This window comes from Protomyctophum parallelum (genome assembly GCF_964188405.1).
Source record: "Protomyctophum parallelum genome assembly, chromosome: 13".
Classification (NCBI taxonomy): domain Eukaryota; kingdom Metazoa; phylum Chordata; class Actinopteri; order Myctophiformes; family Myctophidae; genus Protomyctophum; species Protomyctophum parallelum.
The window spans coordinates 23943703-23967248 of record NC_139708.1 but is presented as its reverse complement, the minus strand read 5'-3'; the positions used below and the strand labels follow the sequence as shown (position 1 = coordinate 23967248).

The following is a 23546-nucleotide window of genomic DNA, read 5'->3' as shown; positions in this document are numbered from 1 at the left end:
TTAACTCCACCGTAAAGACCTTAATGGCAAATAAAAATTAAACCTTGTTTTTTCTCCTCCACACCCACTAATAAACACATCTCCCTGCACACAGTGGTGCTCTTGTAAAACCCTGGCATGCTTTTTATGCATTTCAGGGCCGTCTTGAATTCACTTAAACACCAATGAAAATTGTTAAAGCACCACCGCCTTGTCAGGGTTCAACTCCCGACCCACTGAGGCAAGCAGAGCCTGGAGACACAGGTTTATCACCTGATCTACAGCCAGCCTATCAGCCACAGAGAGAGAGAGAGAGAGAGAGAGAGGAGGGGGGGTCAAAGAGAGGTGCAGAGCGAGAGACAGACAGAGATAATTTTGCTTTGGAAATGTGAACGTATGTTTTCTCATGGCAATAAAGCTCCTTGGAATTGAAATTCAATTGAAAATTGAGTGACAGAGAGATTAAGAAAGAGAGAGAGAGGGGAGGGGGGGTCAAAGAGAGGTGCAGAGCGAGAGAATGGAATAACATGGATTGAAAGAGAGAGAAATAATGGAAGCAAGTGATGAGAGAGAGCAAGTATAACAGAAAAATAGAGAAAGTAAAAGAGAGCATGGGAGAGTGGCAGGGAGTGCTAGAGAGAGGTGAGGCAGAGTGAGAAACAGAAACACAGAAACAAAGACTGAGAGTGAGTGAAAAAGAGCGCAAGAAAGACACACAAAGAAAGAAAGAAAGCTAGACAGAAGACAGATCCGTGGTATACTGTAGCTGTGTTGAGTCAGTGTGACTGTGACATGAAGCAGACTCCCTGGAGGCTCAGGATGAGAGAGACCGTCATAACTCACCCACTGGCTCCTATACGGTACGACTGATGTCTGAGCAGTGTGAACATTCTTTGCTCCAAGGCTGGCAGTGTGTGTGTGTGGCACAAAGAAATAATAATAATAAAAAAAAAAAAAAAATCATGCACAGTTATCATCATTAATCATCATACATCATCTCATTCCGGCCTATCACAATTTGCGTCCTCGCCTTCGTCTTCAATTATTTGTGTTTTCACACAATCACTCAAAGCTGGCCATGCATTGTCATTCAATGTTTGCGTTGGCAGTTGCACAAACACTCAAAACTGGCCATTCATTGTCAATGGCATTCGATGTTTGTGTTAGGACAATGTTTGTTTTTACACAAACCCTCAAAGCTGGACATAGGAGGGGATAGCGCCCCCCAAAACAAAAGAGAGAAGTGAGATAAGTCACTCTGCTAAGGCAGGGAACCAGGGTTTCCATCTGTAGCGGAGGAGACCGTTTGTCTTTGACGTATTGTATATGGCAGGGCCAGACAGTCTTCACACACTGCATTCACACCTTCATACCTTTGCATACAGTATTATCCTATTTGGAAGCTCATGTTCCATCGCTAACTCCATTAGCCGGCCCTGCATTAGCCAGATGATGTATGGTACTGCTGAGGAAACCTGACTACTTCCAAAGAAAGGTCAAGAAACGCATGTAATGCAGACACCCATAGAGTGCTCTCGCGGACGCTCCCTCCTTTTAGACAGACCCGAATCAATAGCGCAGCTTTAAATAGGCTGTGCATTATTTTTGTGTTTCTAAGAATGGCATGCACATGTGCCGTGTTTGTCTGCTCTTGGACGGTATTCTCTACAGTTTCAGTAAACCAATAGACGGTAGGAATGCCCCGTCATTGTGAAGGAAACGGCCGGGTAAACGAATGACTCTGGGGGAGCAGCAGAACCCTGCAAATACAGTACGTCCACATCCTGTAGTGTAGATAGTCCATCAAGGTCCCGTCGGACCTTTCAATATGCAATCAATATGCAAATTATGCAACAAATCAATGTGAAGAAACCCGACAATCTGCCTCGTCAGTGAAAATATAGGGCTCTATTAAACAGTTCAAATAATATTACTAATCATATTACAGTTTTATGAGCTGGGGGCGTGTGGTATGTCATATTGCAATTTTGGGTTAAGAAGCGCTTTCGACACCCCGTGGATTGCGCAAAACGGCTTTGAATTAGTCATGGGTGTGTTTAAGGAGTGTTTGAGATGTACCCAATCAACATGTCCGTACTATTCTCTTTACCAGTCAGCTGATGTCACATACGGAATGCGCACTTTGGGGATCGTGGTATTACATTTCTTCAGGCTGGCACCATAGAAGACATGACATGACTTTGTCACATTTGGGTTAATTATTCCTATTGCACTGCATGCTGTCACCTTTATGCCTCAAAATAATTTGTTTCTATTGAAAAACACCAGTAAAATAACGTTTATTATATTTTATTTCATTCAAGTCATGATGAAGGAATGAGTTGAATGCTGCTGCTTAATGCTGTGCCTGTGGCCCCGATGGTATATGGTCTTCGCTCTTAGCATTTTATTGAAGAAGACTTGAATCGGGTTGAGAAGGTTGAGAAATGAAAGAATTATGGCCGTTTCTAATTAATAATAAATAACTTCTCAACATTTTACAAAAAAAAGACGCAAAAAGAGGCTGTTGCCATGTCTCATAGAAACAAGTAAATAGGTCTATAAAGATAAGCGCATATAACCGGGGTCTGTAACCTATTTTAAATGAAGTGCCATGTTTTTATTTTCTAGATAGTGAGTCTGCCATATCCAGATTAATTTTAATGACACCACATTAAAATAAAAAAACATATTTTGATTGTCCACAAATATAAAGTTCTTCCTTCTTTTTAAATATGTTCTTGCACATTGTTATAATGATTATATATATCCCCCTGCAGTCAGAGTTCATAGTTTTAATGAATGAATGTGATGCATTGTGAGCTGGTATAGATCTGCTATTTTCAAAAGTAATCTTGGAAAAATGTAATTACATTTTTGGATTAGCCGTCCTTAGTTGGGCAAATGCATTCATCTGGGGATCCTTGACATGGGAATGTGCTGTGTGAGGATCACTGGTTTAAACAACATTAGGAGAAAAGCCCAAATAACCACTTTAGAAACAAGAAAAGCAACCACAACTAGTAGGCTACAACTACCAATATTTACAAGCAACTTTACAGAAAAAGAAGCCGCTTATAATAAACAGACATGGCAACACTCCAGCAGCCTCCCAGAGCCGCTCAAGTGTAAAATCAAACAGTGCTTTTTGCGTTTATGAGGTGGTCAGACCCACGTCTAATCGTTATGCGCTGAGTGTTTTTAGGTCAAGGGGCTTAATAGCAAATTGCGCAAAGCGAAAATAATTAACATATGGACACTGCTAAAATATTCAGGAACGCCGTATGCCATATGTGTGTGCGTTCAACACGGGCCGATATCCCTTTCATAATACGATATTGCGCAGAGCGAGGGCAATTTATGTATTACCCAATTGTAAAACGCATCTTCAAAATCCAGCCCTCAGTGTCCAAAGCCTTATATTGGATGTTTATGGTACCCCAACTTTCAGCAGCTGTCACAACGTTTCCCAAGGGAGTTAAGAAAGCTAGTGGTAAGCATTATTTTTTTGCAGATTTGCCACATATTTAGCAAAATGTTCTCTAACTAGTAGTTGAGTTTGTTTTGCACCCTTATGGATCCAATTGTTCACTCTCAGAGTTAAATGAACACTGAAGATTTTACTGTGCAAGTATTTTTCATGAGGGACCCCATCACACAGCTGATATACAGTAGACACTGCAGGATGACCGCCCCATTATGGGTGGGATACCGTAGTAACCTTGGCCTTGGCGTGAGCCTCTCAGAGTCTCCACAGGGTTAAGCCCATATGTGAGCCAGTAAGAATCCACAGAGGAGCAGCAACAGGGCGCCAGCCGTGGGTTGATTCTGCTTGGAGATCACTGGCTCACGTCTTGACTCTGAACCGGTGCCTGCAACAGGATTCATTCCCACCAGGAAGTTTTGGTTTGGCCGGATAGGCCTGTTCTACTCTGGGCTGATGTGTTGTGTGGCCTCAGGGGGAAATGGAAAAATATGCAGACTGTATGCTTTCTTGTATACGAGTGTAGCACGATCCTTCACTGTTCCTTTATACAAAAGCGGGGCAGACTGAATGGACTTGGGTATATCGGGTGCATACGTCTGTTAGACATACTAACAGCCCCCGACAGGCATTAGTCCGACAACACCGTCGTCGCTCACAAGTCACGACATGCGCGGCCGGTTACAACTAACCCACGGTGGGTTAAAACTAAACAGTGGCTCCCGACATGCGTGGCAGGTCACAACTAACCCGTGGCGGGTTAAAACTAACATGTTGCTTCATATGTTTCGTTTTGGGTGTCGGACTCATGACTGTAGGACTGTTAGTACTGTATGTCAGACCAAACACACGTGCACTCCTTGGATATAAGACACCTATATAGCCACGATAGCCATGAACAGATAAACTGCTTCTTGTTGTGCAACCGTCAGGGTGGGCATGTGTCCCGGCAACATGGAAAATTACCCAGGATCATTAATGCGGTTGACGCACTGTAGAAAGAGGAAATGGGACTATTTTTCTTCACAAGCGTAGCCGTGACAGAAACCAGAGCCTTCCAGTAGCACAGCGCTGTTCCCGCTCCTCCTGTCCTCGGCAAAAGGGGGAGGCTCAGTGTACAGTGACCTCTCTAAAGCCCCAGACTTTGTACTACACGCATCCACATGGCCACGGTGTCATGATGCATAGATCACAGTTTCACTATGAAACAGATGTGACCAGATTTGATTGAGAGACTGCCATCGCGCAAATTCCAGCTTTTCACCAGAGGAGAAAATGAGTTTATAGCACAGGCAGACTCTTCACATACTATAGAGCATATCTGAAATAAGTGTCAGAGCTGAAATCGTAAATATGAACTAAATGCTTAAACATGCAGCTAGGTTTAATCTTAGAGACCACAGAAGTGAACCTTTCAAGCCTGTTTTCTCAACTCGCTGTTTTCTGCAAGACATTACTCTATAAGCCATATCTCCAAAACTGGTGGGTCAAACTGAACAACCAATATGTCAATTTGAAGCTATGATTCCCTGCTTTCAAATGACATGAAAAAAGTCAAAATTAGTCACAGATGAGGACTGTGCAGGAAGCCAATTGATAAATGAGTGAGTGAGTGAGTGAGTGAGTGAGTGACTGAATGACTGAATGACTGAGTGAAATATCACATATCTATCTACCCCCCCCCACACACACACACACACACACACACACACACACACACACACACACACACACACACACACACACACACACACCCTCACACACACACACACACACACACACACACACACACACACTTCAAGGAGCATTCCTCCTCTTGCTCCAAATAGCCATCTCAGCGCCAGAACCCATCTGCCTATTAGAAACAGCCGTCACATGTGTATTGTGTATCAGAGACATCTGGTCAGGGACGTGGCAACACAAGCCCCTGTCAGGACAAGGGGAGGAACACACAGCATTATTGGAGACGTGCCGACCGCAGTGAAAGAATCAAGTGTGACGGAAAAAGAAGTCGCACAGTCGTAGGCTATATACCACGATGCAAAGCAACTATATTACAAGGTTTACCAATGTTTTGACATAATGTTGGTCTCGTTCGGGGCATTGATAAGACCCTGTAAGACAAGCCGTCATAACTAAGATGCATACTGTACTTAACCAATTCTGACCTGAGATCAGATTCTAAAAATGTCTGTTTGAAAATGTCAGTTTTCTGAAAAAGCTATGTTTCTGTCAGTCGATTTTTCAAAAATAGCCTATGAGCTTGTAGATCTGCTATTTTTCAATAGCTAAAGCATAGCATAATGCTAACACCAAAAGGGGTTCCCGCCCAAAATGGGTTAAAGTACTACAGTACTAGTACTGTATATGAAAGTATCTCTCTTCATTATAACACCACATAATTTATTTGTCTCTCCCAAGGCTAGAATCTCTGTCACTACAGCTGCCAAGTAGCATCTGTGACTATAATATATGGCATTGTCTCTCATCTGAACACATGATGTTCAGCGGGTGTATAGCGAGGAATTTCTAGGCTCTGCGCACATACAGAGTGTATGTATGGGCAGCCCTAATCTCCCACGACTCAAATTCATCAAGATAAGACAGACAAATAAGACATTTGAAGGATGGAACTTCATAACATACCTATATGTATTCTGTTTATTCTTTATTCAAAACACCCCCATTTTTTTTTGCTCCATGCAGGCCCCTTATGTTGGTGATCTATCTGATCTCAGAAGTCAGTTCCTAGTCTATACACTCTATTCTACCCTGGCTGTTTGTTTCTGTAGGTGGTGAACATCTGTGTAGGTTATACAAAAGTGTGATATGTGGTTTGAATCTACTGTATCTATTGTAACTGTATGTATTTTAGTTACATCACCATCAGTTGGAATTAGATTCAACGATTACCGAAAACGTACACATAGAATTAAGTAAACAGATCTTTCTATCTGCCACCATTTATTTAGCAAAAGATGTTCACGAACTTCTATGAGACGCAATTGTTCTCTTGTCTCATTGATGTTCTCCTCTCTTCTACTCCAAACAGATCCTCTGCTTCCGACGTACACCTCTACCATGGACCTTAGCCCGTCACCTCCCTCCTTTACAGAGAGCGAATTCCTCCCCGACGGCTCCAACAGCCCACCGCCGGGGGGAGACACTACCACCGCTAGCCCCGGCTCCCCTCGCTTCCTCGGCCACGGCTTCAACGAAAACCTCATCCCCATCTACTGCTCCATCCTGGCCGCTGTGGTCGTGGGACTGGTGGCGTACATTGTCTTCAAGAGGTCAGTTTGGAGAGAAACGGTGGGAGAGATGTGGCTCGGCACATGTGTGTGTGGCCGACTCCTGCATCTCTCATGTGGCTACGGGGGAGTGGGTAATATAAGACACAGGGGTTGAATAGTGAAGAAGCTGGCTGCCGCCTGCCATGGAGGGTGTTGTTGGTAAAGACTGATGTAGCCCCCGGGCTAAAGAAGGCCACAGTCACGGTACAGCACTGAGAAGCAGATGCCCTGGGAAATATTCAGGCCTGTCCTGGTTGAGGGGGCGAAACCTTGACCCAGTTCCACCACATGAATAGACTCTGAAACTGAAATACACCACAATGCTTCTGTTTGGTTTTTGGCTTTGTTAAAACACAGAAGGTTGCAACACTTGAGAGCACAATAAACACACATATAATGTACATGCACAAAGACATATACACACTCACCCATGCATGTACTCATGCAGACACACAAGGACAGTGCACAGGCTTCAAACACAGCGTAGCAAGTAAACAAGTTCAGGATGACCATTGATTGCTTGAAAAATGCTGACCAGGGTGAAATTTGAGAGCTATATTTATCAAGCCCCATCACGCAATGTTCCTCACATCTGGATAATTCCCCACTCGTATTTATTTCCATGTATAAACATATTGCAGATTTGTTAGAACTTTCACTGTATGTCATTGGAGTATTATTGTCGACGTTGCTCATCCACATAATACCTCATCTTCACTATTTATTTTAACCAATTAAAACCGGTAAAGCATCTGTGTCATTTTAGATTTGAATGAAAAAAAAAATAGTCTCCGATTATAATACGACGATAATACGACACCCGTTTTTTAGTCTTATATTCAGCACAATAGGATATTTGTATTGTTTCTGCATCTCAGCTTTAGGACAGTGAAGAGAGAGAGTATATGTACAATGGAGGGTCGGTCGTGTGGTCAGTGCAGTATATGTGGCGGAACCACCACCCCATATATCGCACACTTCCCATACATTGCTCCTGCTTTGACGTATAGCAAATGTCTGCTTGCTTTTTAGTCTACTAGCAATTTCCGTTGCTTAGTTTTTATTTATTAGTCCTTATTGGTCGCGTTCCTGTTCTCCCTTTGAGCTTCTTCGGTAGTGGGTACTGTATTTATGAGCATTGTATGTCTGTCCTGTTATTTTGTTGTGTATCTTTTGTTACTGGCAGAGCTGTGTCACTTATTTTGCCTCTTGTCTTGGCCAGTTCACACTTGTAAAAGAGACTTCAGTCTCAATGTGGTTTTTACTGGTTAAATAAAGGTTAAAAAATATATATCGCTGTTCTTATTCGATCTGCCTTCTATTCTGCATAACACCCTCATCAGGTGGAACAGCTGTAAGCAGAACAAACAGGCGGCCAACAACCGCGCGGCCACCGCCAATCAGACGGTGACCCCGGAGGGCGAGAAGCTCCACAGCGACAGCGGCATCTCAGTGGACAGCCAGAGTCTGCAGGAGCATCTGCAGGCCCAGGCTCAGGTCCAGGCTCCACCGTCACGTTCCCACACACAGGAGCAGATAGGTAAGGCCTTTTCATGATGTCTGTTGACAACTAGCGTGGAACTCACCTATGCTTTCTATGGCATAGGCAGCTCCCGGCAGGATCCGCCAGGAGAAACTGTGCGCAGCTGCTGGACATGAGACTAATTAATTAGAGCGACAGAGAGAGAGATAGAGGAGTGTGTGTGTGTGTGTGTGTGTGTACGGGTGTGCGTGTGTGCGTCAATTTTACAAAGGTGCAGACGATCAGAAATCAGTAGAGAGTGATCGACGTTTGCGCTACTCTATGCCAAATTGAAGTGGACTCGGACCCAGACTTTTCTTTTCTCCCTGGAAATAAAAACGTCTGGGTTTCCGAGGCACGATGTCGTGGGGGCGACAAAAATTATACTGTGGATTGTCCAAAGAAAAAACAAGTGATGTGATGGATGCAACAAAAAACAAACAAAAAGGGGTTTTCCCCTCATTTTAAAATAAACAATATTGTATACACTTATATATACACATATTTTTTTACGTGAATCTGTAAAAGAAAAAAGAAAGAAAAAGAAAGAAAGACAAAAAATCTTCCTTTTTTTCTTTGAGAATCCATTATTTTTGTTGGCAGACACTGTCGACAGACACTTGTCTGAGCAGTGTAAAACAGCCTTAAAAAGTGACATTTTAATGCCTGTGGCTGTCAAGAACCTGACCTCCTGACACATACTGCTCACCAGATATGTGGGCCATAATGCCAGTGTGATATTTTTGTCAACACATACAGTATTTAAATGATATATTGTAAAACAGCCTTAAAAGGTGACATTTTAATGCCTGTGGCTGTCAAGAACCTGACCTCCTGACACTTACTGCTCACCAGATATGTGGGCCATAATGCCAGTGTGATATTTTTGTCACCACATACAGTATTTAAATGATATATTGCCTATTGCCTGTGTAGGAGATTTGTGAGATTAGTCGGGTAGTTTTGTAAAGATGGCAGATGTCTACAGTATGTATATATTTGCCTCTATATAAGTGACTAAACTCAAAGCTTGACATATTATTAGAATGAAGGGCTAATAAGGGCTTATAGTTGGCAGTGTTTCTTGGTCTATTCCAGTGTATGTATCAAATGGATAACATGTAAAGAATGTAGCTACACATGTTTCATCTATATTTACATCTAGTGTGTGTATTTACATCTAGTGTGTGAGTAGGACGTATTTAGGGTGTAAGCATATCCTTATGTCAATAGAGCGCTGCAAGGCAGGCAAGCCCTTGTAAGTTGATTGCTGTGATGTAAGGTCTGGACTGTAAGGTTAATGTTGATACAAACAGCTTAAACAGATTAATTAATTTCCAAGATGGATGGTGAAAGCAGAACTGCGCTTCTGAAAAAGTCTTAAAGACTCTAATAGATGATCATAATACTGTATATATTTGGGCTATAGTTCCACCAAAATGATTCTCATTGTTTCTGTCTTTGTGAGAGGAATAAGCTACGTAACAACAGTAGTGGCAACATAAAAATAAAATAAAAACGGAATGTCTAATATCCACCTCGGTGGCGGAGACCAGAGCCATTGAGTAATGGTTGAGACGAAGCAGTGAAAGATACATAACGCCAGTCTTACCCAATACCAAATATTTCTGTTTTATTAACACAAGGCTGCTGTACTTTATACCTCATACTTTAAATGCTTAGTATGAGGTATAAAATACAGCAGCCTTGTGTTCATAAAACAGAAAGATTGGGTATTGGGTAAGACTGAAATTATGTATCTTTCAGGACCTTTCACTGCTTTGTCTCAACCATTACTCAATGGCTCTGGTCTCAGCCACCACTGTGGATATTTTGACATTCCGTTTTTTTTATTTTTTATGTTGCCACTACTGTTGGAGCAGCCATAAACTACACAGGTTCATCTCGATGTTCTGGGCATCTTTGTAATGTTAGTGTTAGTAAAAAAGCAGGTAAAGGAGTAAAGTTTGAGGCAAACTAACATCAGTCACTCTGCCGTTCACTGTAGTGGAAGACGTGCGCCTGGTGAGGGTTTTACCCCCGCAGCTACGTCGAGTCCGCCTACAGGAAATACGTAGGCTGCGACCATGAGACCCGCTACGGAATCGGTCTATAGTGGCACATCCAAAATATGGATGCCAGGTTGAAAGTGGTTGCAGAGAAACAGGACTGACTCTTACAAAGACAATGAAGAGGTTCTTCAAAGTCAGAGTTCCACCATCCTTCATTCAATCTCTTTCTCTATTCTCTATTCTACACTTTTGAGAGCCTTGAAGATATTTATTAGTGTGCTAAACTAACAAGTTCTGATGTGGATCTTGCTATGGTGTCAGATACCAGTTTCCTGGTGTGGGAAAAAAAATCCTTTTCCTTTTGATAGATGAATGGAAAGAAATTAGAATAAAAAGCCAGTGGAATAATGAATAAAGAAATGCATTCTTTCTCACGGATTAACAAGTGACTGGTTTATTGCGAGGATGACAGTCCCTTTATGTCCAAAATCTTTTTTGTCTCATTGGCTCATTAGCTGGTGTTGTGAGATGGAATTCAGGCCAACTGTCTTTTAAAATCGGATCCGGCATCAACGTTAAATGGGTGCTAATTAGCTTTAGCACTATCTGCTTGTGCGGAAGCCATTAAAAAAACAGCCACTGCTCCCATGCTGTGGGCTAGTCCTTCACAGCTAATGGAGACTTGTTAAAATACCCAAGGGGGTGAGAATATGCACAATAACTCCATAATAATCATACGGGTTTCCTGTTTCAAATGAACCATGTTTTACTCAGGCCAAAATAATTGGAACACCTGTTGTCAAAACAGTCGGACAAGCTTTTAAAATAGAAAAATAGAGTGATAAAAAAAATGCCCATCAAGAGGGAGTTCATAGCAAGGCACACCAGCGGATAAGAACTGCTGGTGCATGCAGAAGGCGATGTTTCCTTTTAAAAGGATCAATTTGTCTTTTTGACACATATTGACGCATATTGAGTGTTTAACATTTAAACAAGGTTCTAACCCCTTATCCGTTGGACAGCCTCTGGAGTCACAGAAACTCTGTCAAACAGCCAATTGGAGGTGAAAGGTGAAAATATAGGACTATGACACTGATCTCAGTCAAACAACGTCTCTGTATGCATGAGCAGACAACACAGAACGACAGCTTGTGTTGTGTACTATATGGAGTTGTGGATGGGTGTGTTTGAATGCCAAGAGGTTAAATAAACCTGGGGTCAAATCTGAAGTCTGTTCAGCTTTTATAATGGCACGGTAATCAAGCACCAAGAACAGGTTGCGTTTCACAGTATTGCTCAACGCTCCCTGTTGCATTCAGTTCTACTGTAGATGAGGACTACATGTGTAGAGTGCATGTGTTTGGTCCGACTAGTCATTGGTACGAAAAACGACAACCCACCTCAAACCCTAACCCAACCATAACCGCAAGCACGGGAGCAGGCGCTAGTCCGAAGTGCGGACGCATGTCGAACCAATCTACAGTGAATCAGCAGGGTGGCTTTGGATGCAATCAGCGTTTCCAGTTAATGTTGATGGTGAAAAGACTAGAAGGTCACCATCAGGGACTTGTTGTCATGGGGACAATGTGTGTGCGTGACATGTGTACATGTGACCGTGCGGGTGTGTGTGTGTGTGTGTGCGTGCGCCACGAGTACAGTCAGGAAGTGTCCCATATTCCAACGCTGCAGTGTCAGTGTGTGAGCGATGAAGAGAGGAGATGTGGGAGATCTAAACAGGAAGGAGGAAGGAGAAGAGTGTGGGCACTGGACAGAATCAATGTGGACACGGAGAGGACCTGTAGACCACATCGATGTCAATACGCACTTATAAAACAGTGTGTTATGAAAGAATGAAAGGAGAGAGAGAGAGAGAGAGATGGGATGGATGGTTGGTTGGACGGAGAGCTAGAGAGCGGATGGCGAGGTTAGGGAGGTAGGGAATAGGGATTAAGAGCATGAGAATGGAAGGAGGGATATATTGATGAATGAAGGAACAGAGGGAGGGAGGGAGTGAGGGATATGAATTCAGCCCATGTTTCTGCACACAAGCAGAAACCCTGGCATGACGTCATGCTGCAATTCAGTCAACAAAATAAGACCCTTGAACTTTTAAAATCAAGACATTCATTCCATTTTTAAACTCTCAGTTAAATTAACACTTAAGACTTAACAGGGCGCTCTTGTATGCGAGACCCTGTGTCCCTGCTTGCAACAGGGATGCAGTGATCAAGACCAGAAAAACAACCAGTGCAGCCTGGAGGTAAAAAACACCACTGCATTCCATTGGCGTTTCCATGGCATCGCTCAATGGAAGACAGGTTGCGGGGTTTCTGTCAAAAGAGAGCATTTGTCTCCGGTCCTTATCCTGCTAATGATTCCAGTTTAGCTGGTTGGGACGAGAGAGTATAACCCCACGGGGCCCCCTACAGGGAAGAGTGTGGCAAATAGGGGGTTCCACAGCGCTTTCGTGCAGAGGGCATTCAAATGGCGTACGTAGGCATTTGCTTAGAGGACAGAAAAAGGCTTGTGAGCAGAAGGTTGCTTAGAAAATCGTGCGCACGCACGCACGCACGCACGCACGCACGCACGCACGCACGCACACACACACACACACACACACACACACACACACACACACACACACACACACACACACACACACACACACACACACACACACACACACACACACACACACACACACACACACACACACACACACACACAGTTCACATCACAGTTTAACAGTTTGACTGTTTTTTACGATTAACCCGCATTTTAATCAACCCCCCTTCACTGCCGAGATTGTTGTATTACCTTTAGAGCATACGCTGAATTATTTGGGCTTTTAATCCGCGAAAATCCATCAAAAAAAGCTCCCGTGGTTTGTTATGATCTGTGTGTAGCATCCACCATCTTGGTGCACCCGGAAGACGCACACAAGATTGGTTTCAATGAGGCGTTGCAACCAATGCATTTCCATTGGCCTCAATTTCCCAGAAGCCCTAGCAGCCCACAGCATGTGACGATTTCCGGTTTCGTCATCACAGCGAAGCCATCCAGTCTCATACTCCGCGACAAAGACGGATTTTCTTTTGATTCATTACATTACGGCGGATTAAACACATAAAACAAAAGGCGGGTATGTCCGATACGGCAGCGACATTAACCTGGAGTAATCCATTCGCGGCACGGAAACTGTTAAAGTAAAGATTTGGTTAAATTCGTTTTTGTGCATAGTTCCCATCGTGTCATTTTCCAGGAAATACAGAAAGGGAAGAATGGAGAGAGGGGACCAAGGAGGAAAGAAGTAGGTTTTAGTGCTTTTACCACAAAAAGTAAAGGGTTTCAGTTTTAGATAATTAGAAGCTTGTTGGGTTTCTCTTATCTTATTTACTATTTACAGGCTGTACAGCCGTACAACCAAAGGGAAGAATGTTGCCTCCTTCAACAAATATTCTCTTGTACCGAACAGATCGACAGTGTGTATTTCATTACACTTGTACACAGTAACATTGTAAACAAATCGACCAAGAAGGTCATTTGGTTGTATATACATTAATTGTACTCTTATGAACACACCAAGTCTACTGACTGCGGCGACCACTGCAATTTCAACAGCACAACAAATGGTCTTGTGAACATGACACTTTATGTCTCTCTCTCTCTCTCTCTTCTAGTGGTGAGGGTGGACGGGGCCCCCCAGCCTGGCACTATTCCTCATGGAGTCTGATGAAGAGGAGGAGTCGATGAAGACATGGGAGAGGGGAACAGTATAGTGTATAGCTGTGGACTCATTGGATGATGATGATGGGGGACGCATGTAATACGAACTGACTGGACAATAAATCAGGATGTCACCCGTTGTGACGCCTGAAGTGGCCAAATGGGGGCAGGTGGCCTGAAAAATGTGCACCTCTCCCTGTAGGGAGTGCAGGGACCTCCCAGCGATGGACTAACCCTGGGCAAACCACAGTCTGACTCTTTGTGTGTGTGTGTGTGTGTGTGTGTGTGTGTGTGTGTGTGTGTGTGTGTGTGTGTGTGTGTGTGTGTGTGCAGGGGGTGCGCACGTGTGTGTGAGGGGGTGCGTACGTACATCCGTGTGTGTGTGTTTGTTCCGTGTTTGTTTGTGCTTGGATACAACCTCTATGGCAATATCAACCACCAACTACTGTATATCACTCAATCTGCAGAGCTGCGGATATCCCATCCGTCCACGCGCCACAAAACCTCCCAATCCAATGAATATTCCAGTCGCACACAGTGTACTGTACGTACAGTATATAGTGCTGACGCTCAGCGCCAAGCTCATGTCCTTGGACCCCTTTTCTTTGCTGTCCGTTGTGTCTCACACGTGAGCCATCACAAGCCATGACATGTCTGTGCCTAAAAGGTAAAATAGGAAGAACGTTTATCTGCGTTTTGTGTGCGTGTGCGTGCGTGCGTGCGTGCGTGCGTGCGTGCGTGTTCACTCTGTCTCTCTATCTCAGCGTGTCACTTTCTACCACTCCGTGTACCCTCCGGCTGCCAGTGTGTGTCCCGCAGAGGCGCAGACCCCGCACTCTAAATACTGAGTGTCCATTTATCCCTTTGTTTCCCCCGAGACCGTACTGACGGAACTGAACAAGTAGGCGTTAGCTATTTGCACTGCACACTCTCAAGAGTTCAATTAACGCTCAGGATTTGTTTTCTTCCCCAACAGCTCACACCTCTCCTCTCTCTTCATCTGCAGCCTACGGCGTTGCAATCTCAGAAAATCTCCTCTTTTCTCCCCTTTAGGATTCTCTCTGTCTGTGTCTGTCAGAAGCACCGCTGTTTCCCATGATGCAAAACTCAGTGGGGTGAGATATGAGTCACCCTGAACCTCTGAAAGCGCCAGTCTCCCATCCTTTTTTTGTATTATTTAACACGGGTATACTGTATTTCATTACCCCAGCATCTAAAAAAATGCTTAGGTCATTGGTTTTAGATCTCCCGTATACCGAGCGTCGGTGTGACTCATATTTTGGCTCTACATAAAACATGGAGGCAGATTCCCATAGTTCTGTCTGGCCACATCCTGTTTTTGTGTTTCTTTCCCCCCCCCCCCTTCAACAAAGACACGTCTTCTTCCTCTCCTCAGTCTCTGCTGCCCCTTCCCGCACATGCACACGGACACATTCACTCACACACGCACGCACTCGCACACACACACACACACACACACACACACACACACACGCACAGACATCACACATCTAACACGGACCCTCAACTGTAATCCCAGGGATTGTGTTTCTGTAATTCAAAGCAGTATATAGAACGTAACGGATCCAAATGTTTCGCTCCCGTGTTTGTGGTGGTCCATTAAAAGCCTCTTTTTGTGGTTTGAGTTACACAGCTGACTCAGGAGGGTGGCTCCATGGCCCCCCAGGGAGCCGAGGGATGCAACATGAGTCGCGGAAATATCTCGGGACCGCTGCAGAACTCTGCTGAGTCACAGAGCAGTCTTGCCCCTCTGAAATGAAGTATAACGTCATCACAGCAGTGATGCAGGAGCTGATGGAGAATGTTTACAGAAAGGCAGCCCGGATTTAGAAAAATGACCAGGATCCGCCACAACAGTGGTTCTCAAACTTTTTTATTTATTTACAGGACACCCAGTTTGATATGCATTAGGAGGACCAAGGACCCCCCCCCCCCATAACTCTGAGAATGTACACATGGTCCCTTCGGGTCCATATTCAGTTACATTTTTACACTCTCAGAGTTACAGATATGTTAGGGATCATATTTGGTTTCCTAACTATCAATAATTTAGCTGGGGATCCCCTGGAATGCCCCCGAGGACCCCTGGGGGGTCCCCAGACTCCACTTTGACAACCACATGCTTTAAGTCATCACACTTCACGAGTGGAAACATGGGATATTCCTGCGGCAACACGCTCCCCCCCCTTCCCCCACCACCACTAACCCAAACACAGACACACACTAAGACAGGAACATGCACGCGAGCACAGACACACAGTGACACTTATATACAGATCTGTCTGCATGATAGAGCCTGAAAAACAAGTGTTGAGCCACTAATGCATGGGCAGCGTCAACACAGCTGGGCCCATTAAAGAGATGCCCTCCTGACAGGCAGGTAGTAATTACCTCAGGGTTACTTTCAGCTTCATTTACCCCCTGCCCTGCCCCGGCTCGGCTCGCCTCGGCTCGGCTCTCATCCGGAATAATTGGCCATGTTCTGGACAGCAGAGGGGTGTGGGATGTGTGTGTGTGTGTGTGTGGGGGGGGGGGGGGGGTGTACCACGGCCCCTCTCTGAAATAACAGGTCTCTTAACTGTCCGAGGCCACTGACATTTACTGTTCCTCCATGGCGATACGAAAGCACTCGTCGTGGGGAACCTTTTGGTCACCTGGTATCATTTTGACCCCCCCCCCCCCCTCAATGGCATGCAGTGAGGCAGTAGGCACAGTAGGCATACTAAATATCCTGTAAGAAATATAATTATGGTAGCTGAGCTTGATTGTATTGCTTTTACGCTGGATTCCAGTCCTACAGTAGGGGGGCACACGCTTTCTCAGGGTCCCTCTAGACGTGGCTTGAGTAGAAGCTGTCCACAAATCTCTAGAGGTTTTAGACACAAGTGTTAAACAGTAGGTAGGTACAGATGTAAAAACTGCCAAAGTGTTAACCTTATGTAATGTTCACAAAATAGGAAGAAGAGTTGGAAATACATTATAGGCCAGAGGGATCTAGGCACAATTGATAAAATCCATCATTTGTTCCAATCAAATTAAGACCATAGTGTGGTATAGAAATTAGTTGAGAAGAATAAAGAGTTTGTAAAGATGACTGAGCAATAGACAGACAAGAATGATCAGAAAGAGACACAGTAATATCCTCAGGGTGAATTTATCAATGTATAACTGAGTGGAACCAAATGGAACTTTATGGGTTAATTTGATTCCATGTTGTACCCTCTCGAACGAACACTGAGGATTTTACTGTGCAGGAGGAGAGAGAGAGAGAGAGAGAGAATCATATTGGGCTGTATATGCTTCAGGGATGGGTTATAGGTCACCCATTAAAGCTCTGAAGCTTTTGGATGCTTTTGAATGTGATTCATATGAATTACCAATTAGGTTTGAAGGTTTGCGAGTGTCACTCACAGCTTGGCTTCTGAGAACGTGCGGCAAGGACATGTGACCACACATGGCGCGCACGCACGCACGCACGCACACACGTGCACACACACACACACACACACACACACACACACACACACACACACACACACACACACACACACACACACACACACACACACACACACACACACACACACACACCCTATGATTCACACTTGTATTGACAGCCGGTATGATTCATCGCGTGACAGACAGGATGCTGGTACAGTATAAATGTGCAGAATGTTGATAACAAAAATAACTAAGTCCTTAACACTGACTGCGTGTCCCTCCAGGCAGCAGACAGTCAACCTTCAGTGTCACACAGCTACAGTGATTGGTCAGTGTCACACAGCTACAGTGATTGGTCAGTGTCACACAGCTACAGTGATTGGTCAGTGTCACACAGCTACAGTGATTGGTCTTATTCTGTTTGCTACTATACGTCATTTACACTTAACCACATGGTCATGTCGCCAATCATGTTCAAGTACCCTAAAAAAAATAACAAAGGATTGACACAAGGACACAACGCATCAAAGAGTAAATTAGTCTTGCTTAAAAAACAAGGCATACATTGTAGGAATGTAAAACTCGGTTGCAAACAGAAATATGCAACATACATACAGTATTCAAGGATAAGGTTGAATTTCTTTCCTCATCCTCATAAAGTTTTGTTTGTAAAATGTGTTTAAATTTAGTTTTTATTATGAATAGTAGTATTTTGTTCTCTGCATTTTGTAGCACTTACTACGGTGTAATATGAACACACTCAAAGAGTGTGACACAGTTCAAGTGCCTGTGTACAGTTTCAGGTTGTCTTTAATTTCGTGTTTGATTTTCTCTTACTGAATGTTTTATTTTTTCTTATGTTTTTTTTCTCCATGTATCTCTTTGACATTTTGAGTGCAAATGAAGGTTTTAAGGAAACAGTCCCTCCCAGGGTGAGAAAAATAACTTGGGACTTGCTGTGTGAACATAACATGAATGCAATATGCATTCGACACCACCAGAGACTAACAATTGTTACTGTAGTCTTGGCAAAAGAACAATTACATTATATAAAGTGCATGTACAGTATCATTCAGTTTCATCATGTACAATCAATGTACTTCCTCATCAGTACTGACAGGACCTATGAAATGAAGACAATGACAAAGTTCACTGTGATTCTCTATGACATGATCAAAAACTAGATTTCAAACCCTGCTTCCCAAAAATCTGAATGTTACCTGTACTTACCTACTAATGTAAATTGCATTGTGTAAATGTGAATTTCTTAGAGTTGTTACAAGATACAAATATGCTATAAAATGTACAAAAAAACTAAGCAAAGGAAATGACTATAACACAATAAAGAGAAATGTCATTGCAAACTTGGCAAATTATTTAGCTTTATATTGACTACAGCTGGAGAGATTCTAGAGAAATGTGATGACATAGTACAAACACAGGCCATAACTCAATTTTTACTGCAGTTAACAATGGTTTCACTTACTTTAAACGTAAGTCATATGGTCACTTGGGTAAAAGGTCGAGAGGTTAATGGCACAGCCCCTATTCCACAGATATTGTGCAATATGGGCTATATGTCTTGATAAAAGGAATTTAAGGGATTTTTAAATCCCTAGAGCTGGAACATACTCAAAATGTCAAGGCATATCCAGAATACACAATAAAATCATACACTGAGGAGTTTACTGAGTAAGCTACATATTGTAGCTATAGGCTATATTTTATTCTCAAGGAAGTCTCAAAACGTTCACTTTTTAAAATAAAACATCCCAAAGTATTTTGTGAGAATAACCTCAAGCAAATGAAAATAAAATGTTGAAACCACAAAGTATGAAGTGTGGAAGCGATAGCCAAGCCACAGTCAAAAACAGGACCATATGTGAAGGTCCATTGGCCACAGAGCCTGGTTCCCGTCTCCTCGCATCACCAGTCCATGTTACTGTTCCACCATTCTGAGAGTTCCAACACTCGTGGTTTTACTCAACATTGATTTTATTATGAGAAGAATCCTCGGGGAAGAATCCTACTCAGACTTTAAACAGCAAATAGGATACCATTACATAACCACACCGACAGAGGTGGCGAGAAACTAGTTACGACTACTCCAGTTGTGGTACTGTACGCAAATAAATTTGTGGATTAACACTAATTTGATTATCTTTTAATAGTTATTTATTCATTTTTTATTAGATGTGAATGATCCCAGAACAAGCTAATCGGATTCAGATGGGGAGTAGGGCTGGGGGGTGGGTTATAGGCAGATAGTCTGCAGAGATTTGATTAACATGGAAATATTATGGAGGCTCTAATCAAATGATGAAGTACATTTTTCTATGTCTAGATTAATCAAGACCATGAGTCAGCTGAATTCAATGTCTTTAAAAGGAGACTGGTGTGCCAGTTCTGGAAAAAATAAAAGGAATATGCAGAAGGCTTGAGGCGATAAAATTCAAAAGACTCCACGTCACTGCTTGATCTCACAAACCAATACTGTACCGTACCTTCACAGGCAGCTTCATGTTTAAGTCATTCCCCAGTTGCACTACTCGACTACCAAATGGAACCAAATGGACCCGTAAGGGTGTACTTGGTTAAATGTGTAGTGGCTTACAAATGCAGTGGCGTGCACAGACATTTAGAGGGGCCAGGTGCTCAAGTGAAAAAAGTGAAAATTGAGTCCATATTGTTTACAATGGGGAAGCTGCCTATAGCAGCGCGTGGCTTCCTCGTCCGGTCTGTTGTTATGATCGCCACTTTGGAATACTTTTCAACTCTACAATGAAGCGATTACACCATTTTAAAGTGGTTTTCATGACAAGCAACTCAGCGGTCGCCGGTGCAGTGGCTGTTCAAAGGTGACTTTAAACATAGGCAGGGAAGCCTGAAGGACGGTCGTAAATGGTCGGCACGGATCCTGTTAATAGTGTGAGATATATAGATTTTGGGGCATAAATAATATATTAGAAGCACACAGGCACAGGCACAGGCACAGGCACAGACACAGACACAGGCACAGGCACAGGCACAGACACAGACACAGACACAGACACAGAGACACACACACAGACACACACACAGACACAGACACACAGACACAGACACAGACACACACAGACACAGACACACAGACACACAGACACAGACAGACAGACAGACACAGACACAGAAACAGACACAGACACAGACACAGACACACAGACACAGACACACACACAGACACAGACACAGACACAGACACACAGACAGACACAGACACACACACAACTTTCTTCACTTAGCTTAATTGGGATACTGTGCGCACACGCATAAACACCCTACTTACAGTGTGCACACACAGAGCTGCTAACATGAAGTGGGAGAGGCCGGGACAATTGCCGCCCTAATCGCTATCAGATTATGCTGCTGCTTGTGTTGCTGTTGCAGTGTGTTGTAAGCTTAACACATGTTTTGCTAGGTGTTTGTTTACAAGCCCCAGCAGTCGGTGAAAAGCGTCATGGGAGAGCCGACTGACTGCGGTGCCGGAGGCCGTCCGTGACGTGACGCCGCCAGCCTGGAAATGGAGAATGCAACATGGTGCACATAAGGAAACCATCTATAGACCAGCGCCAATTAACACATAAGTAAATCAACCCCAGCCCCACCCTTCTCCTCCATCCTGTCTGCTCCCCTGTCTGCCTGCATCCCATTCAGATGATGGGAGGGGGGGGGGGGGGCTGTCACAATGCATTTAGTGTAATAAAAGAAAGAAATGGAATAATAACTGGGAGCAAGGATAGATAATTTATACACTTTTTTTTTATCTGGGGGGGTAGAGAGAGAGAGAGAGAGAGAGAGCGAGAGAGAGAGAGACTATGCTTCAGAATGATGGAGGCCATCTGTGTGAGACCCCATCCCATAACACCCTCACTCTCCGGCGGATACACACAGCCCACCTACACACGGGCCCCACCCTATAATTATGTCCTCGTCCACACGTTTTCCAAATCAAATAAAGACAAACATTTATTTGACTTTATGATATCGCAGTTATCGTTGAGGGAGTTACATGGTGCTGTATGCCAATAAAAAGAGAAGAAGGAATCATTTGTCCTTGATGGCCAGAAGTAATGACCTTCCTGTGTATCACAAACACAAAACACATGCCACTGGTCTTAGACAGGGCCAATATAGCCATGTATTGTGACGACACTACTTTGTATATGTCTGCCACTAATGTAGAAGATCTGTCTGTAGCTCTTAACAAGGAACTACAGAACATATCAGAGTGGGTGGTGAACAATAGGATGGTCCTGAACATCTCAAAGACCAAATCCATTGTATTTGGATCACAGCATATGCTCAAGTCAAAACCCAAATTGAATCTGAATCTGAGCGATCTAGCAGTTGAGCAGGTAGATGAAACAAAACTACTTGGGGTTACATTAGATAGTCATCTAACATGGTCTACTCATATTCAAAACATAACTAAGAAAATGGGAGGGGGTTTGTCCATGATTAGGAGAGGTGCTGAGTTTTTAACTCCAACATCTGCTGTCCAGGTCATCCAGGCACTAGTGATATCCCACCTTGACTATTGTCCAGTTGTGTGGTCCAATGCAGCTAAAAAGGACCTGCGTAAATTACAAATAGCCCAGAATAAGGCAGCTCGCATTGCCCTGAACTGCAATACTAGATCTAGTACACTGTTAAATCATCAGAAGCTGTCATGGCTGTTGGTGGAGCAGAGATTAGCTGCCAGTCTGGCTGGATTTTTTAGGAACATTTGTTCAAATAAAAAACCAAAATGCTTATATAAAAATATTAATTATACCAGCGATAGACATATACATAATACCAGACATGTTGCAATGGGTCGATTTACAGTGCCTAAGCCAAGAACTGAAGCATGAAGAATACAGTCATGTACAGGGCAATGACTTTCTGGAACTCTCTACCAGTATGCATATCAGAAATTAAGGGTAAAAGGCATTTTAAGAAAAGACTGAAGGACTTTTTATATATATGGTAAATTGTAATTCTGTTTATTTTAATGTAATCCAGAGTGAATACACGGTTGTTGCATGGTTGTTATGCTTTAATGTATTTATTTTGTGATATCTGTAATGTTGTTCTTATTTCAATTTTTGTATGTATATTATTCTGTGAGGACCCCAGGAAGAATAGCTGTTGCCAGGTGTAACAGCTAATGGGGATCCTAAATAAACTAAACTAAATACAGTCACAATAACCGAGTCACAACTATTTGCAGCCCTGGCAAAAAGAAATGAAGGAATAGCCAGCACACAAGAAATGTCCTTTTCACATGGTTTATTTATCTCTATGAATATAGCCTACTGTAAAAATGTAAAAATATCTGTCAACAATTATAAAACCAGGCATGCATATGTGATAATGTTTATGATAAATATAACATGGCTGGCATGAGCTTTAGCTTTTTCAAGGTCATGAAACTCTTGAGGCCTGCTTGTATGAACAAGGTTTAAGCTTTAACCTTGGATTAAATCAATAATTTATTTAAAAAAATTGAGGGGCGTTAGCCCCTCCTATATACAGGTTAATGTTTGTCCACACAGAAAGGCCCTTTCGCCAACCCAGCCTCGGGTATGGGCACTGGTGACGCGGAGGAGGAGACACGCCGCCAGCACCCACAGCATCCCGAGCTGGAATCGAACCCAGGACCTTCTAGCTGTGAAGCGACAGCACTACCAACTGTGCCACCGTGCCCCTCAACGATGAAGAAAACGCCATATACAATAAAGAGAAATCTGTGTGTTGAGGACTAAAACAAACATTAGCACCCGTTTCTTAAACAAACATCATGTTGTAATTGAAGATGATAAGAGCGCCCCTCACTTCACACGGGTGTGATTTTTTTAATTTTTATTTTAGACCCATGAGGTTGAAAAGTCTAGTAAGTCAATACAGTACCTGTGCTCGACTCCAAAGGCACCGCTCATGGTGTGATTTTTATTTTATTTTGTCACCAAACACATTGTGAGCTTGAACAGTAGATCTGCTATTGTTTTAACATTTTTACTTTTCTACATTTCCACATTAAACTCTCC

The 23546-nt window shown here is 43.3% G+C and overlaps 1 protein-coding gene across 1 annotated transcript in view; it reads left to right on the top strand.

Annotated features, from left to right (window-relative positions):
- The window catches only part of ngfra (nerve growth factor receptor a (TNFR superfamily, member 16)), a 36635-nt gene extending 21980 nt beyond the window's left edge, over positions 1 to 14655 (top strand). The window contains exons 4-6 of the mRNA XM_083779411.1: positions 6516 to 6756; positions 8100 to 8296; positions 13971 to 14655. Coding sequence (XP_083635537.1) covers positions 6516 to 6756; positions 8100 to 8296; positions 13971 to 14023 — 491 coding nt within the window. The 3' untranslated portion in view covers positions 14024 to 14655. The remainder of the gene's footprint in view (positions 1 to 6515; positions 6757 to 8099; positions 8297 to 13970) is intronic.
- The last annotated feature ends 8891 nt before the right edge of the window (positions 14656 to 23546 follow it).